Here is a 14,991-nt window from a genome sequence, read left to right as displayed (position 1 = left end):
CATTTGGCCTCCTCTCCCCTGGATCACCCCTTGCCGGCTCGCAGCCCAGACACCTGAGGAGAGACTTTGGCCGGGGGCTTCCTTTCATTTTCAGGTCCTCTTTTGCTCCCATTCTTTGGCCTCAAAATGAATACAAATTGACAAAATGGAATCATTTCTGCTTGGCACAGAGCTTGGCAACCAGATAACACCAGCAAAGCCAGGTCCACATTTACTCTTCCCCACATTCATCGGCATGCAAAGTTCCAAGATGGAAATTTGTTTCTCCTGCAGTTTTATGACACTTCCACTGCCTGATTATCCCACTTTATGGCAATTTGCATCATTACGGGCCTGTGGCAAATGAAACAAATTGCCATAAAATGTTGGGAAAATCCTAAATCATGGCTCTGTCTGGCTTGCTTGAATGATGACACTGAGGTTGAATTCAGATGGCTTGGTTCATTTTGCTACAAACAGTCGTGCCGGCCTTAATGGGGGCCACTGGCTCAAACGTCAGGATGCGTGGTGACTACCAAATGAGGCAAACTAATAGAATTTTTTTCCAATGCGCTAAGCAAGTCTTCAGTAAAGAAAACACATTGATTCCGAAGTTGTTTACTACAAACTAAATAGAACCCCTATAGCGTTTCCCATGCAGCTCACATTAGAGCTAAATTAACAGCCCTCATATGTATCCATTCTACTAGTACCAGACAAAAGTGCTTACACCATTAGGAATGTAAGTTGCCTTAGTCTAAATCTTGATACAGAAGATTGTCTTTTTCATTTAACTGCCTCGCTATCAAAAGTTGTAATATCAGGCATAGACAGGCTTTAAAGAAAAACGAAATGCACTGAATGATCATGAATAATTGCTGCATTTTAATTCAATGGTGATGTGTTAACTTGAAACTAAAAGAATAGGAGACCAATGGTTAGACATGTGAGAGGGGAAGGAAGGAAGGAAGGAAGGAAGGAAGGGAGGGAGGGAGCTTTCTGTGCCGATACCCTTATCACAGCCATGGTGACCGTTCCTAAAACCCGCCAGACTTTCTGCAAGAAGTGTGGCAAACACCAACCCCACACAGTGACACAGTACAAGAAAGGCAAAGATTCTCTTTATGTCCAGGGAAAGCGGCGTTATGACAGGAAGCAGAGTGGCTCTGGTAGGCAAACTAAGCCAATTTTCTGGAAAAAGGCTAAAACCACAAAGAAGACTGTGCTGAGGCTTGAATGTGTTGAGCCCAACTGCAGATCTAAGAGAATGCTGGCTATTAAGAGATGCAAGCATTCTGAACTGGGAGGAGATAGAAGAGAAACAGCCAAGTGATCCAGTTCTAAGCTTCATATTTTGTTACATTATGAAGACAATAAAATCTTGAGGTTACATTCACTTCATTTGGTTGCAGTTGGTCTTTTAAGTGTGAAATAAACTAGTGCCCTCAATAAAATTCCCTTTGTAGGGAAATTTATGCTAGGAAGGAAGGAAGGAAGGAAGGAAGGAAGGAAGGAAGGAAGGAAAAGAAAGAAAGAGAAAGAAAGAAAGAAAGAAAGAAAGAGAAAGAAAGAAAGAAAGAAAGAAAGAAAGAAAGAAAGAAAGAACAAACGAACGAACTTCAGGCTAACAACTTTAATAATTATTATAACTTGTTGATTAAAATCCTGGCTCTGCTTTTGAAAACTTCCCCTGTGAGTACGTTTATGAGAAGAGAAGCTTCATAGTAAGAAGTCCTCTTGGCTCACGACTCACAGGATTCACTGGGGCCATGAGACTGGAATAAAAGCAGTGAGGTTTTATTTCTCAGAATCTCCTATATCTCGCATCCTCCTAACCTCCAAGTCATCCTGAACGTTCTGACTCAAGACACTTGCAGTGGATGCTAGCTCTTCCTATAAAGGAGGCAAGCCTTCCAGAATCACCCCTGTATCCTCTCATACCCTCCCCCCACCTACTGGGGATGTTCCCTGGATCATTTAAAACAGAGGAGAATGGCCTATGTGCAGAGAACCTGACAAAGGAGATTGAGTCCTGAGTATGGAATTAAAATCATGACAGACAAACTATATCAAGAACTCAGTATCCAGGTAATTGTAATATTCTTGAAAGCAGGACATTTTATGGAGTCTGGCTTTACATAATTTCACACACACACACATTTTTCAGGTAATACTTGACTAAAAGGAAGTAATTAAATTCATCATTATCATGAGCATTTAATATGTGCCAAGCACTGTATTGAGAGGTTTAAGTGATTATTTGATTTCATCAACCCAACCCTGCCATTAGCCACTTCCAGATGAGTAGCCTAATTCATAGAGAGGCTAACCTACTTCCTCAGGGATGGACAGGCAGCAGACACACAGCCAGAATCTGAACCAAAGTCCAGTGTCACCGAGAATTCCATGTGCCCTACCACCGCACCACACGGCTGCAACGTACAAATCAACTTTTCTGCTAAACTAACATTATTAGTCCAACAATAAACTCCACAGGATAAAAGGTCCTTGCATAATTTTAACAAGTACCACACATTGGGCTGCTCCTGGATGATTTTTATGACTCATTAGCACAGCCTTTTCTTCCTCTCACTCGTTTATCCTTTTCTATTTCACCGTCATTGCCTAGACAAAGTGTCATAGTCTCTCACTGCAGAATGAAGAGTTTCTGACTCTGGATTTCACTTTCTTTCCATCTTGAATTTGTTCATTGCGAAGGGCACCAAAGCCGCACCTCATAAGCCAAGCCCACAACACTAACCAATGTAAAGATCTCCGGTATTTGCCATTTACGGCAGTTGGAATTAATGTCGTTTGAGTGACAAATTGAAGTGCATATTTCCAGACTATAAATATTTATTCTGATGTTCCCTTAGATTTCACATATGTTCTTTTCCTTTTGGTTTCTAAAGCAGGAAGCATAGAAGAATTTCTAGAAATCCACATGGTCTTGAACCAGAGGTCCTAATTTGCAGTTTCTAAAGCATCTGCTAAGTTTATGAATCTATATGCCACATATAGATTTTGAAACATCCCTTTGGCATACATTACATACTCAACCTCATATCTGAAAGGAGAACCAATGAGCTAAAATTCTTTAGTAATAACCAAGTTTGGGGCTTCATTTTAAAACCACAGTGTGGCAGTTTTCAGATCCACTTGCATTTTTCAGGTCTAGTCTCATCATGGAGAAACACTGGCAATTCCTCAAGGAACACTGACATACCTGTGTGGCATTTCAATGAGGGCACACATTTTCATTCTTCCTCTCAATTCACCAAAATGTGTGGTACAGATATAAATTTATTGTTTTTATGACAACCCAAATTATCCTGTGGTTCAAATGTCTCCGATGGAAGGAAGCATTTTAATAAATAAGATGCAAACTCATTGTTTCTTTTCCATGCTTGAGGCAACATTAATTGACCAACCTACACAAATAATAGCATAACGATCAACATAACAGAACGATCAACAATTGATCGTGAGATCAATAATAATTTAAAATCTGCTCTTCTTTTTTGAGAACTTGCCCCATAGCTTACCATAAACTGTAGGCAATATCTATGGGAACCTCTGTTAAAATTTTCAAAGAATCCACTCCATCAACTAGTTGTGCTAGAACTTTCCTGTGAGCTGAGAGGAAGTATGTTATGGGGTTAAGAATTTTTCCCTGTGACTTCAAAGCCAACATCAGATACAGAAGCAGGAGCCATTCAGAAATCTTATGTCAATCCTCTTTGATAAATCCCACATTCTTGGCATTTCCAAAGTTCTATTTCTTTGATCAAACCCTGAGTGCTACACGCATGGTACATATTCTCTGTGGAAAATGCATACGGCTAAGGGTTTTCTAAGATGATCTCATTTAATCCTCATAGCAACTATGAAGCATGTACTATTATCCCCATTAGAGATAAAGAAACTGAGCTCACCAAAACCAAGAGACCCCACCATGTGAAAGATGAACCTGCAACTAAAACCCTAGGAACGTGATAAGAGTGTCCAAAAGGTTAATAGCTATATTGCCTCCTTCAGTCATCCTCCTAAAGGCTGGTCTGTAAAGTTTAGGAGCTTACTAAGTGCTTTTTCCATCCAGGATTTAGCTCAGAAGTCATCTTTGGGCTCATAAGTGAGAAAACACAATTGACTGGGGAACAGAATGGAAGAAAATTTAAAAATCACTGAGCCCAATTATATATGAGAGAAAATAATGTCAGAGAAGAGATTGTCCAAGTTAAGCAAAATCCTTTGATCAGGAGCTTCTGCCTAAACACTGTGGCCTTCTGACATGCCACATTCCAAATGTAAGTAAGATTGGGTTCACCTTCATCAAGCAGTGATATAGGGATCTGGGACATACTGCTGAGCATCTTGTGAGCCAGGATTAGGACTTTCGATTTGTTTATGTGTGTGTAACTATCTCTCCGGTGTCCCTTGGCCCAAGGTAAAATAACTCTACTTTGTTATTCGTGAGCTGTAAGGGCCCTTTCCGGTATAATTCAACTTTCTCCCAACACTTCAACTGGAAGTACTATTAGTAAAATCCTTTCCAATAATTCTGCTAATAGTTTCCAGCAAACTTAAACCTGGAGCGACATTTGAATGAATTTATCTGTAGTGGACTTCTGCAGGAATCTATAAGTCATTCTGATTCATTCTCAGTTTCTGCAGGAAAGTATTTATTTTCTAAGATGAGACAGAATAGAAGTGGGAATCGTTTGTATGGAGTGAAGCACAGCTTGCTGATTAAGTTACCTTCTTTACCTTTATTATTCCTGAAGGATTAAGCCACGGGAATTTTGGAACTCAGAGCTACAGATTTCTTCTTGGGATCTCTCCAAAATCTCAGAGAAGCACTAAATATCCCCACGGGGTTCTAATAATTTGCACCACGTTGAAGTTGAGATTTTGTCTGGAAAAATACTTTGAAAAACCAGCTGGTTGAAAATCCGACCATGCTTCATCTGCTGGTATATAAATATATGAAAATGTGTCCAAAAAAATCAATTCTCTTATATGCTCCATTGAAAGTGAGTAACCAAAATACAAGTAATCATGTGAAAAGAAACAGAGGAAGTTATTGACTGGTAACTGGCATGATTTTTCAATAATGAATAATACCTTACAATAGTGAAAGGGTTTACAAAAGTAAAAATTATTTTGAGGTATGTAGATTAAGCACAAACTCCAAAATATCAGAAGTCCCTGTGAAACCATGACCATTCATTTTTACCTTATAGAGATTGCAATGCAAATGGAATGAATTTGTGTTCAGGTTTGGAAGACATAGCCACTAAAACTTCAGAACAAAACTTTCAATCTAACTGGGAATTAACCCTTAGAGGGATTGAAATGGTATGTAATTTTGCCTGCCTTCACAGATAATTATTAAAATACGTGAGACAAGAGGCTCCTAAGAGTCAGTTATAAAACCTGTCCTCAGGAGTTAATAATTCTGAACACAATTCCAACATGTCGGTTTCTCCTCATACCACCAAGCAATTTGTGAACATCAGCTGGGTGTCCTACAATTCAACTTAATTCTGACACTACCTACTCAAAGAGAACATCAGACTCTACAGGTTAAGGGCTCAGTCCCACAAGACTGCCCTCTACTTCAGATGCCAATTGCAAGTCCAGACTGTTACCTGTGCTTGTGACCAACAGGCTCTAAATCAGAGGTTCCCACGACTCCCTCCTTGGGTTCAATCAGTCTACTAGAGTGCCTCACAGAACTCGGGACAATCGTTTATTAAAAGGGTTTATGAAGGATATGAATTGACAGCTAAATGAAGAGGTACATAGGGTAAGATGTGGGGAGAGTTTCCATGCTCTCTGCAGACTCTGCCACTGTCTCCAAATATCCATGTGTTCACCTACCCAAAAGTTTTCTGAACACTGTCCTTTTGGGTTTTTATGGAGATTCCATTACATAAGCAAGACTGATTAAGCCACTGGCCATTGTTGATTGAACTCAATCTGTGACCGCTCTACCCTGCCCAGAGGTGAGAAGGGTGGTACTGAAAGTTCCAGTCATATTTCTCTGGTGACCAGCCACCATTCTTCATTGCTTTCCAGAAGTCACCTCATGAACATAATGAAAGAACTTTGACTACTCTCATCACTTAGGAAATTCCAATGGTTTCAGGAGCTCTGTGCCAGAAATGGGAACAAAGACCAAATATAAATTTCTTATTATAAATCACAACATCATGGAGATAGAGCATCTTCAAGACAAAGTAGACCCCTACCACTTGGGAAAACAAGAATAAGGGTGCCTGGGTGGCTCAGTCAGTTAAGCATCCGACTTGAGCTCAGGTTGTGATCATGCAGTTTGTGGGTTCAAGTCCCGCATCGGGCTCTGTGCTAAAGGCTCAGAGCCTGCAGCCTGCTTCACATTCTGTATCTCCTTCTCTCTCTGCCCCTCCCCTGCTTGCACTCTGCCTCCGTCTCTGTCTCTCTCTTGCTCTCTCAAAAATAAGCATTAAAAAAATAAATAATAAATTTTAAAAAACAATAATAATATGATCCATGAAGCCAGGCCTTATCCTGACCCTGGCCCAGGGGACTTCAAAAATAAGGAAGCATGAACACAGACAGGTTCCTGGGACACACAGGGAGAGGAGCCTCCTTCAGAGATTCTGCCAGGTGTAGACTTTTAGGGGAAGAATGGACTATATAACATCTCTTGGGTCCTGAAGTAGAAAAGAGATTTGGAAAGAAGGAGTATCTCTGAGAAGAAAAGATTCCATTCTTGTCAGGAGAAAGACTGCCAAGAAAGGGTTTCTTTTAGTATGTACCACAGGACAAGCTCTGCTGACATGAACAACTGTGAACAGGCCACAAAGGTAATAGAACGTACAACTTAGCACCTACTGACATCCTGTGATCTTTCTCTAGGGTGCAGCCCCCACTCTAGACAAGTTTTATCATTGATCTTAGCTACGGGGAGACTAACAAAAGCTAAGATGATAGCAATTCAACATTGTTAAAAAATTGTTTCTAATTTTAAACTGTATAGAAATTATTAAAAAAAAAACCAGAAGCACACCCACCAACCAGAGTTTATACATTTTAACATCTTGCTCCGTACATTACACGTTTCTTTCTTCTTTCTTTACAGACATAGCTAAATCCCAACTACGTCCTCTCCACCTTCCTCTCCTTCTACCCCGTGAAAGTCTACTGCAACCTGGAAGTTGATGCTTACCACTCCCATGCATTATTTTCAATATTAAGTAAATAGGAATTTACTAAAAATATGTAGTATGGCTTTGTATAACTTTTAGCTTCTCGAAATGGCATTCTGTACCAGGAATTCCCCACATTGGCTCTACTGACATTTTTGATGGTGTATTAGTTTCCTACTGCTGCTGTAACAATTGGCCCAAAACTCAATGGCTTGAAACAGCACAAATGCATTCTCTTACAGTTCCAGAGGTCAGAGGTTAGAAAGGAGTCTTACAAGGCTTAAATCAATCTATCAGCCGGGCCTGAGAAAGAATTCATTTCCTTGCCTCTTCCAAATTCTAAAGATGTCTTCAGGGCACCTGGGTGGCTCAGCTGATTAAGTGTCTGACTCTTGGTTTCAGCTCAGGTCATGGTCACACGGATTTGTGGGTTCAAGCCCTACACTGGGCTCCATGCTGGCAGCAAGGAGCCTGCTTGGGATTCTCTCTCTCCCTCTCTCTCTGCCCATCTACTCATGCTGTCTCTGTCTCTCTCAAAATGAATAAATAAACTTAAAAGATAAATGAATGAATGAATAAAGATGTCTTCATTCCTTAACTTGTGGCCTTGCATCATGTAGCCTTTTCTCCCCGTTTCGATTATCACATTGCCTTCTTCATCTTTGACCTTCTCCCTGCCTTTCTAGATAGGCCCTTGTAATTACACTTCAGGTCCAACAAGACCATCCAGGATAACTCCCCCATTTTAACATCCTTCACTTAATGACATCTGCTAAATTCCTTTTGCCACAAAAGGTAACACTCACAGGTTCTGGAAATTAGGACATGGACCTCTTTGGGAACCATTACAGAGACTACCACAGGCCAAATAATTCTTTCTTGAGAGCCATCCTACTCATGGTGGAAAGTCGCTGCATACCTGGCTCGTATCCAGCAGATGTTAGCAGCGTACCTCTTGTTTTGGCAACCAGAAATGCCTCCAGGTGTCTCCTGGTGAGCAAAATCACCTCAGCTGAGAACCACTGTTCTACATGTATGTTCCCCACATGGATATCTCACTCTCATTGCATGTGAGAATTATCCATGTCAAAACATTTAAGAACTAGTTCTTTAATTGCTCTATCATATTCTGTTAGGTTTACAGAATAAAATATAAACGTTTTCCCAACTTTTTTCCATATTCCAAACAATGCTTAAAAATCTAATGCATAAAAATCTAACAATGCATAAAACAATGCATAAAAATCTAAATGTCTCCTCATAAGTATACATGAAGAATTTACGCCAGGGCAATGGTTCTTTATTTAACATGATCAGAATCACCTGGAGAGCTCCTTCAACTAGCCCACCCAGACTCAGTAGGTCTGGAGCAGCGCCTGAAATAGGGAATTTTTAACAAGTTCCCAGATGAAGCTGAAGCTGGTGGTCTGTGGACTACTCTTTGAGAACCACTCCTTTAGGATATATATCTGCAAGTACGATTTTCCAGGTATTGCCAAACTGCTACCATGGTGGTTATGGCAATTTCACTGCCACCTGCAAGGAATTGACTCACGTTTGCCTACAACCAGACCAATAAATGGTGCAGAGAGACTGTCATTTCTTACAAAAGCAAGGGGGTGAAACTGCATTTCATAGCCTGTTATTTTGTATTTCCCACATTAAAGGAGTCGCACATACTTTTGTAAAAGTATTAGCTTTTTGGGGTTCCTATTCTCTGTGTTGCCTGTTCTTTTTTTTTTTTTTTGCCTGTTTTTCTAACAAGTTATGTGTAGAAATTCTTTCTACACTCCAGATACTAAATTTTTGTCAGTTGTACACACTGCCAATGCCTTTTCCTGGTAGGTCTCTTATCTTCTGAATTTGCTTGTAGCTTCTTTTGATTAAAAGATATTTATTTCAACATAGTTAAATTCATGTTTTTTGTAGCTTTTGATTTTTCATCTGAAGAAATCTTTGCCTTCCCTAGAAGTCATAAAGCTATTTCTCTTAACTTCTATAAATTTTGCTTTACATATTTTTGGTCTTTAGTCCATCTGGAATTCACTTTTGTGCATGATATGAGGTAGGGATCTATTTTAATGAATTCCACGCGGATAGGTGGTTGACTCAGCCCTACTTATCAAGTAGCTGGACTCAAGGATTTGAAATGTCTCCTTCACCATATGTACATATATGTGCATGATCCTGTTTGAGCTATTATATTCCACTGAATACCATTTGTGCCAATACCATACACTTTCAACCACTGTAGGTTTATAATAGGTCTTAATTTGTTAAATATTCCTTTCTCTTATTCAAAAATGCCATGGCTCTTCTCTTGATTCTGTTAAGTAAAATTTTAAATTAGCTTTAATTCTATGAAAAGAAATATACAGAATTTTTATAGTTCTTGAATAGAAATTATAGATAACAGTTGCTATTACTGTAACATCAAGTCATCCATTCAGTAACAGGGCACACCTGTCCATTTATTTAGGTCTCTTTTTATGTTGTTTAATAAAGTTTAAAAAGCTTGTCCATAAATGTCTTTGGTAACTTTTTGGGCATTTGTTCCTAGGTCCTTAAAATACGTTGCTATTCTTAATGACATTTTAATTGAATTTTCTAATTGTTCTTTTTGTTGTGTGTTTTAAACTTATTTCTTCAATTTGAGAGGGAGCATGAGTGAGCAGGGGAAGGGCAGAGAGAGACGGAGGAGAGAGAATCCCAAGCAGGCTCTGCAATACCAGCATGGAGTCCAATGAGGAGCTCGAACCCACGACCCTGAGGGTCATGACCTGACCTGAGATTACGAGCCAGATGCTCACCCAAATGAGCCACCCAGGTACCCCTAACTGTTCCTTTTGTATACAAATGTTAATGTGGTTTGTACATGGATATTATATCCAGCAATCTTGAATTCCCTGATTAGTTCAAATAGTACATTGAATTAGTTCTATTCCTGTAAGTTTTTCTAGATAGGCACTATTATCGTTTCCAAATAATGATGCACGTGTTTTCCTTTTATTCCCATGCTTTGTGGTGTTATCATGCCAGTTAGAATCTCCAATGCTATACCAAAGAGAGCTGCTGACAGTGGAGATCCCTGTCTCCTACCCATCTTTGAAAATATTAATATTGATTTTGCCATGTCACCATTAAGCATAATACTTCCTATATTTTTTTTAAATTACCATTTACCAGGTTAAGAAAGTTAACTAAGAGAGGTTGTCACAGGTAAATGCTGAATTAAATGTGTGTCTTGTATTTATTGTTTGATTATATGGTTTTTCTCCTTTAAGCTGTTAATGAGATAAATTACACTGATTTTCTAAGGTAGTTTTTGTATTTATCAGTTATAGCTGAACATATTTTAAAGAGTCAAATTATTCTATTTATCTGTTGTGAAACACAGCAGACCCCTGCCGTCACCATGTCCTCATCCACAAAGGCAATGCATTTTATGTCTTTTAATGGATTCTTTCAGTGCTTATTCTCTATTCCTAAAAAAAAAAAAATTTTTTTTGATGCTTATTTATTTAGGGGAGACAGAGAGAGAGAGAGAGGGCAAGCAGGAGAGGATGAGAGAGAGACAGACACAGCATCCAAAGCAGGCTCCGGGCTCCCAGCTGTCAGCAGAGAGCCTGACGCGGGGCTCATACCCACAAAGCACGGGATCATGACCCAGGCCAAAGTCAGACGCTTAACCGACTGAGCCACCCAGGGGCCCCTATTTCTATGCTTCTAAATAAAATGCTTGCACATTGTTACTTCTTAATTTTCCAGAGCTTTAATTTTTATCATCTTTCTACTGTCTTTCACTCCCAACTCCTTCCACAGAGATATACTTCCCTTCCCTCTACCATGCTAATAAATACTTATTTTACTTAGGTAAATATTCTGCGTTTACATTATTAAAACTATACAAATACTATTCACAGCTCAATGTAGTAAGCTATGATTATTTTTCCTCTGCAAACTTTATATTCTTAGCACATACTGTCTTGTTTTCACCTGCTAGGTTTTCTACAAGTTTACAACCAACACCGAACTCTTCACCAACTGTCTAAAACTCATTTGAAGATGATCAGATATATCAGGTATTGTATCAACTTTATCTTCCTGGAGAAGTCTCTCCCAGGTCCTTTGACCTGCCCCAGCATGGATGGTTGTCCGGCCTGCCTGATACATAGCTACTAGCTTAGAATCTATCTTTGCCATCACCCCAGATATCCCCTTTGCATTTCTCCTGTGAGGGATCTCCAAAATCTAGTATCCCATGCTTCATTCTTTGGCTTATTCCTCTTTTTATGAAATATATCCTCTGGTAGATTCCAGAGAAGGAATAGGTGGAGATAAAATAATATGGCTAAACAGAATTATGGAAGGAAAATATTTTTCCTCAGAATGTTGAAACACTACTCCATTGTTTTTCCTCTTCTAGTGGTGAGGTTAAGAAATAAGAAATCCTGGGGCGCCTGGGTGGCGCAGTCGGTTAAGCGTCCGACTTCAGCCAGGTCACGATCTCACGGTCCGTGAGTTCGAGCCCCGCGTCAGGCTCTGGGCTGATGGCTCAGAGCCTGGAGCCTGCTTCCGATTCTGTGTCTCCCTCTCTCTCTGCCCCTCCCCCATTCATGCTGTGTCTCTCTCTGTCCCCAAAATAAATAAACATTAAAAAAAAATTTAAAAAAAAAATAAAAATAAAAAAAAAGAAATAAGAAATCCTTGTGATTTCTGATACTTTGTATGTGACCTTGGTTTTTCTGTTTGTTTTTTTCTTTCTGGAACCTTGATGATCAGTCTGGCCCCAGGAATCCAAATTTTCACAGTGATAGGTGTTAGTGTAGATCTCTTTTTACCTATTATACTAACACATCTCTCTTGTACTTTTAAACTCATGTCTTTTAGTTTGGAAATATTGCTAAATCTTTTTGTTGACAATGTTGATCTCCTTTCAGAACCCCTATTATTTGGATATTGTACTGCTCTTCTAACTTTCTTCTCTTTCTTCCATGTGTTTTTTAATATTCACCTGCTTTACTCTTTATTGTAATAAATTTACATTACATATTTATCTAATTTTTTAAAAAATCTGTATATGTCCATTTGGTTAATCTTTTGCTCCATCCATTATTAATTTCTGTGTGCTTTATCAGTCACAGAGAGTAGTACATTAAATCTTTTTGCATGACTTAACATTTTGTCTAACTTCATAAATTCTACCAAGTTTTACTTTATATACCGAGGCTATGATTTTAAGTACTTAGAGAGGATCTGAATTGTTATAATTTCCTGACAATAGTTCCCTTTATCATTGTGTAATGATTATGTAATGATTCTCTACTTACTAAGTATGACAAATATAGCTACACCAGTTTTCTTCTAGTCCACATTAGTCTGACAAATTATTTCATTTTCTTTACATGCAACCTGTGTCATTACATTTTAGGTGTTTCTCTTTGAAGCAACATATAGGTAGGGTTTGTTCTTTCTCAATCTCAAAGTCTCCAAATGGGCAAAATTCATACATTTCTATTTCTTTAGATGTATTTTAATCACTTTGTGCTTTCATTTTATCATACTTTTCCATACGTTTTGTGCTTCTATGCTTTGTGTTGAATAATCATATTTTACTTGTCTTTCTTTCTTCCACGATTACTACTAAGTGGAATACTTAGTATCAAAAATGGTCTTAGGGGCACCTGGGTGGCTCAGTCAGGTAAGTGGCCGACTTTGGCTCAGGTCATGATCTTGCGGTTCATGAGTTTAAGCCCCAAGTCGGGCTCTGCGCTGACAGCTCGGAGCCTGGAGCCTGCTTTGGATTCTGTGACTCCCCTCTCTTTGCCCCTCCCCTTCTCACCCTCTCTGTCTCTCAAAACTGAATAAACGTTAAGAAAATTATTTTTAACAAAAATGGTCTCAGATGCTAACCCTTTATCACATGTGTCATTTGCAAATAACTTCTCCCATTCCATAGGTTGCCTTTTAGTTTCCTTGATTGTTACTTTCACTATGCAGAAGCTTTTTATTTTGGTATAGTCCCAATAGTTTATTTTTGCTTTTATTTCCCCTGTCTCAGGAAACATATCTAGAAATGTTGTGCAGGCAGATGTTAGACATTTCTGCCTTTGCTCTCTTCTAGGATTTTTACGGTTTCAGGTCTCATATCTAGGTCTTTAAACCATTTTGAATTTATTTTTTTGTATAGTGTAAGAAAGTGATCCAATTTCATTTTTTGAATGTAGCTGACCAGTTTTCCCAACAGCATTCATTGAGGAGAGTCTTTTTCCCATTGGATATTCTTTTCCTGCTTTGTTGAAGATTAATTGATCATAGAAGTGTGGGTTTATTTATGGGTTTTCCATTGTTTTCCACTGATCTATATGCCTACTTTTGTGACAGTACCATGCTGTTTTAATTACTATGGCTTTGTAATATAACTTTGAGTCAGGAATTGTGATACCTCCAGCTTTGCTTTTCTTTTTCACAATTGCTTTGGCTATTCAGAGTCTTGTGATTCCATACATATTTTAGGTTTGTTCTAGTTCTGTGAAAAATGATGTTGGTATTTTGATAGAAATTGCATTAAATCTGTAGATTGCTTTGGCTAGTTTAAACATTTTAACGGTATTTGTTCTTCCAATCCATGAGCATGAAATGTCTCCATTTCTTTGTGTTACCTTCAATTTCTTTCATCAGTTTTCATGGTACAGGAGTAACACCTCTTTCTTTGATTAGGCTTATTTCCAGGTATCTTATTATTTGGGGGCAATTGTAAATGGGATTGTTTTCTTAATTTCTCTTTTGCTGCTTCATTATTAGTGTATAGTAATGTAACAGATTTCTCGACATTGATTTTGTATCCTCAAAATCCTACTGTCATCCTACTGATGACAATATTAGGTCATCTGCAAATAGTAAAATTCTACTTCTTCCTTACTGATTCTGATGCCTTTTATTTCGTTTTGCTTTCTAATTGCTGTGGCTAGGACTTCCCGTACTACGATGAATAAAAGTGGTGAGAGAGGATATCCTTGTCTTGCTCCTGACCCTAGTGGGAAAGCTTTCAGTTTTCCTCCTTCAGTATGATGTTCACTGTAGGTTTTTCATATATGGCATTTATTATGTTGAGGTATGTTCCCTCTAAACCTACTTTGTTGAGGGCTTTTATCGTAAATGGATATTGTACTCTGTCAAATGCTTTATCTGCATCTACTGAAAAAATCATATGGGAGGTAAAACGTTGATTGACTTGCAAATACTGAACCATACCTGCATCCCATGAATAAATGCCAAATGACTGTGGTGAATGATTTTCTTAATGTACTGTTGGATTTGGTTTGCCAACACTCTGCTAAGGATTTTTTTCATCTATGTTCATCAGAGATATTGGCCTGTAGTTCTCTTTTTTTGTGATGTCTTTAGCTGGTTTTGGTACCAAAGTGATACTGACCTCATAGAATGAATTTAGAAGTTTTCCTATTTTTTTTTTAATAGTTTGAGAAGAATAAGTATTAACTCTTCTTTTGGTGTTTGGTAGAACTAGCCTGTGAAGCCATCTGGTCCTAGACTTTTTGTTTGTTGGCAGTTTTTTGATTACTGATTTAATCTCTTTGCTGGTAAACAGTCTGTTCAAAATTTTTTTATTTCTTCCCACTTCAGTTTTGGTAGGTTATATGTCTAGGAATTTTTCCATTTCTTCTAGGTTGTCTAATTTGTTGGCATATAGATTTCATAATAAATTATTCTCTTACAACTGTTTGTATTTCTGTGCTGTTGGTTGTTATTTCTCCTCTTTCATTTATTATTTTGTTTATTGGGGCCTTTTTTTTTTTTT

At 38.4% G+C, this 14,991-nt stretch overlaps 1 protein-coding gene across 1 annotated transcript; it reads left to right on the top strand.

The window, feature by feature from the left end:
• The first annotated feature begins 1,003 nt into the window (after nt 1–1,003).
• Nucleotides 1,004–1,312, top strand: LOC124525069 (60S ribosomal protein L36a-like). The gene has a single exon (XM_047097524.1). The coding sequence runs from the start codon at nt 1,004–1,006 to the stop codon at nt 1,310–1,312; it is 309 nt and encodes a 102-aa protein (XP_046953480.1).
• The last annotated feature ends 13,679 nt before the right edge of the window (nt 1,313–14,991 follow it).

This window comes from Lynx rufus, unplaced genomic scaffold (assembly GCF_022079265.1).
Source record: "Lynx rufus isolate CCGP_SWC_20201006 ecotype Redwood Valley unplaced genomic scaffold, mLynRuf1.p SCAF_10, whole genome shotgun sequence".
Lineage (NCBI taxonomy): Eukaryota > Metazoa > Chordata > Mammalia > Carnivora > Felidae > Lynx > Lynx rufus.
Note: the sequence above shows the minus strand (reverse complement) of the source record. Positions and strands in the feature narration are given on the sequence as shown.

Excerpts from the sequence above, each read along its gene's own strand:
- LOC124525069 (XM_047097524.1), top strand. The coding sequence starts at position 1,004 with ATGGTGACCGTTCCTAAAACCCGCCAGACTTTCTGCAAGAAGTGTGGC.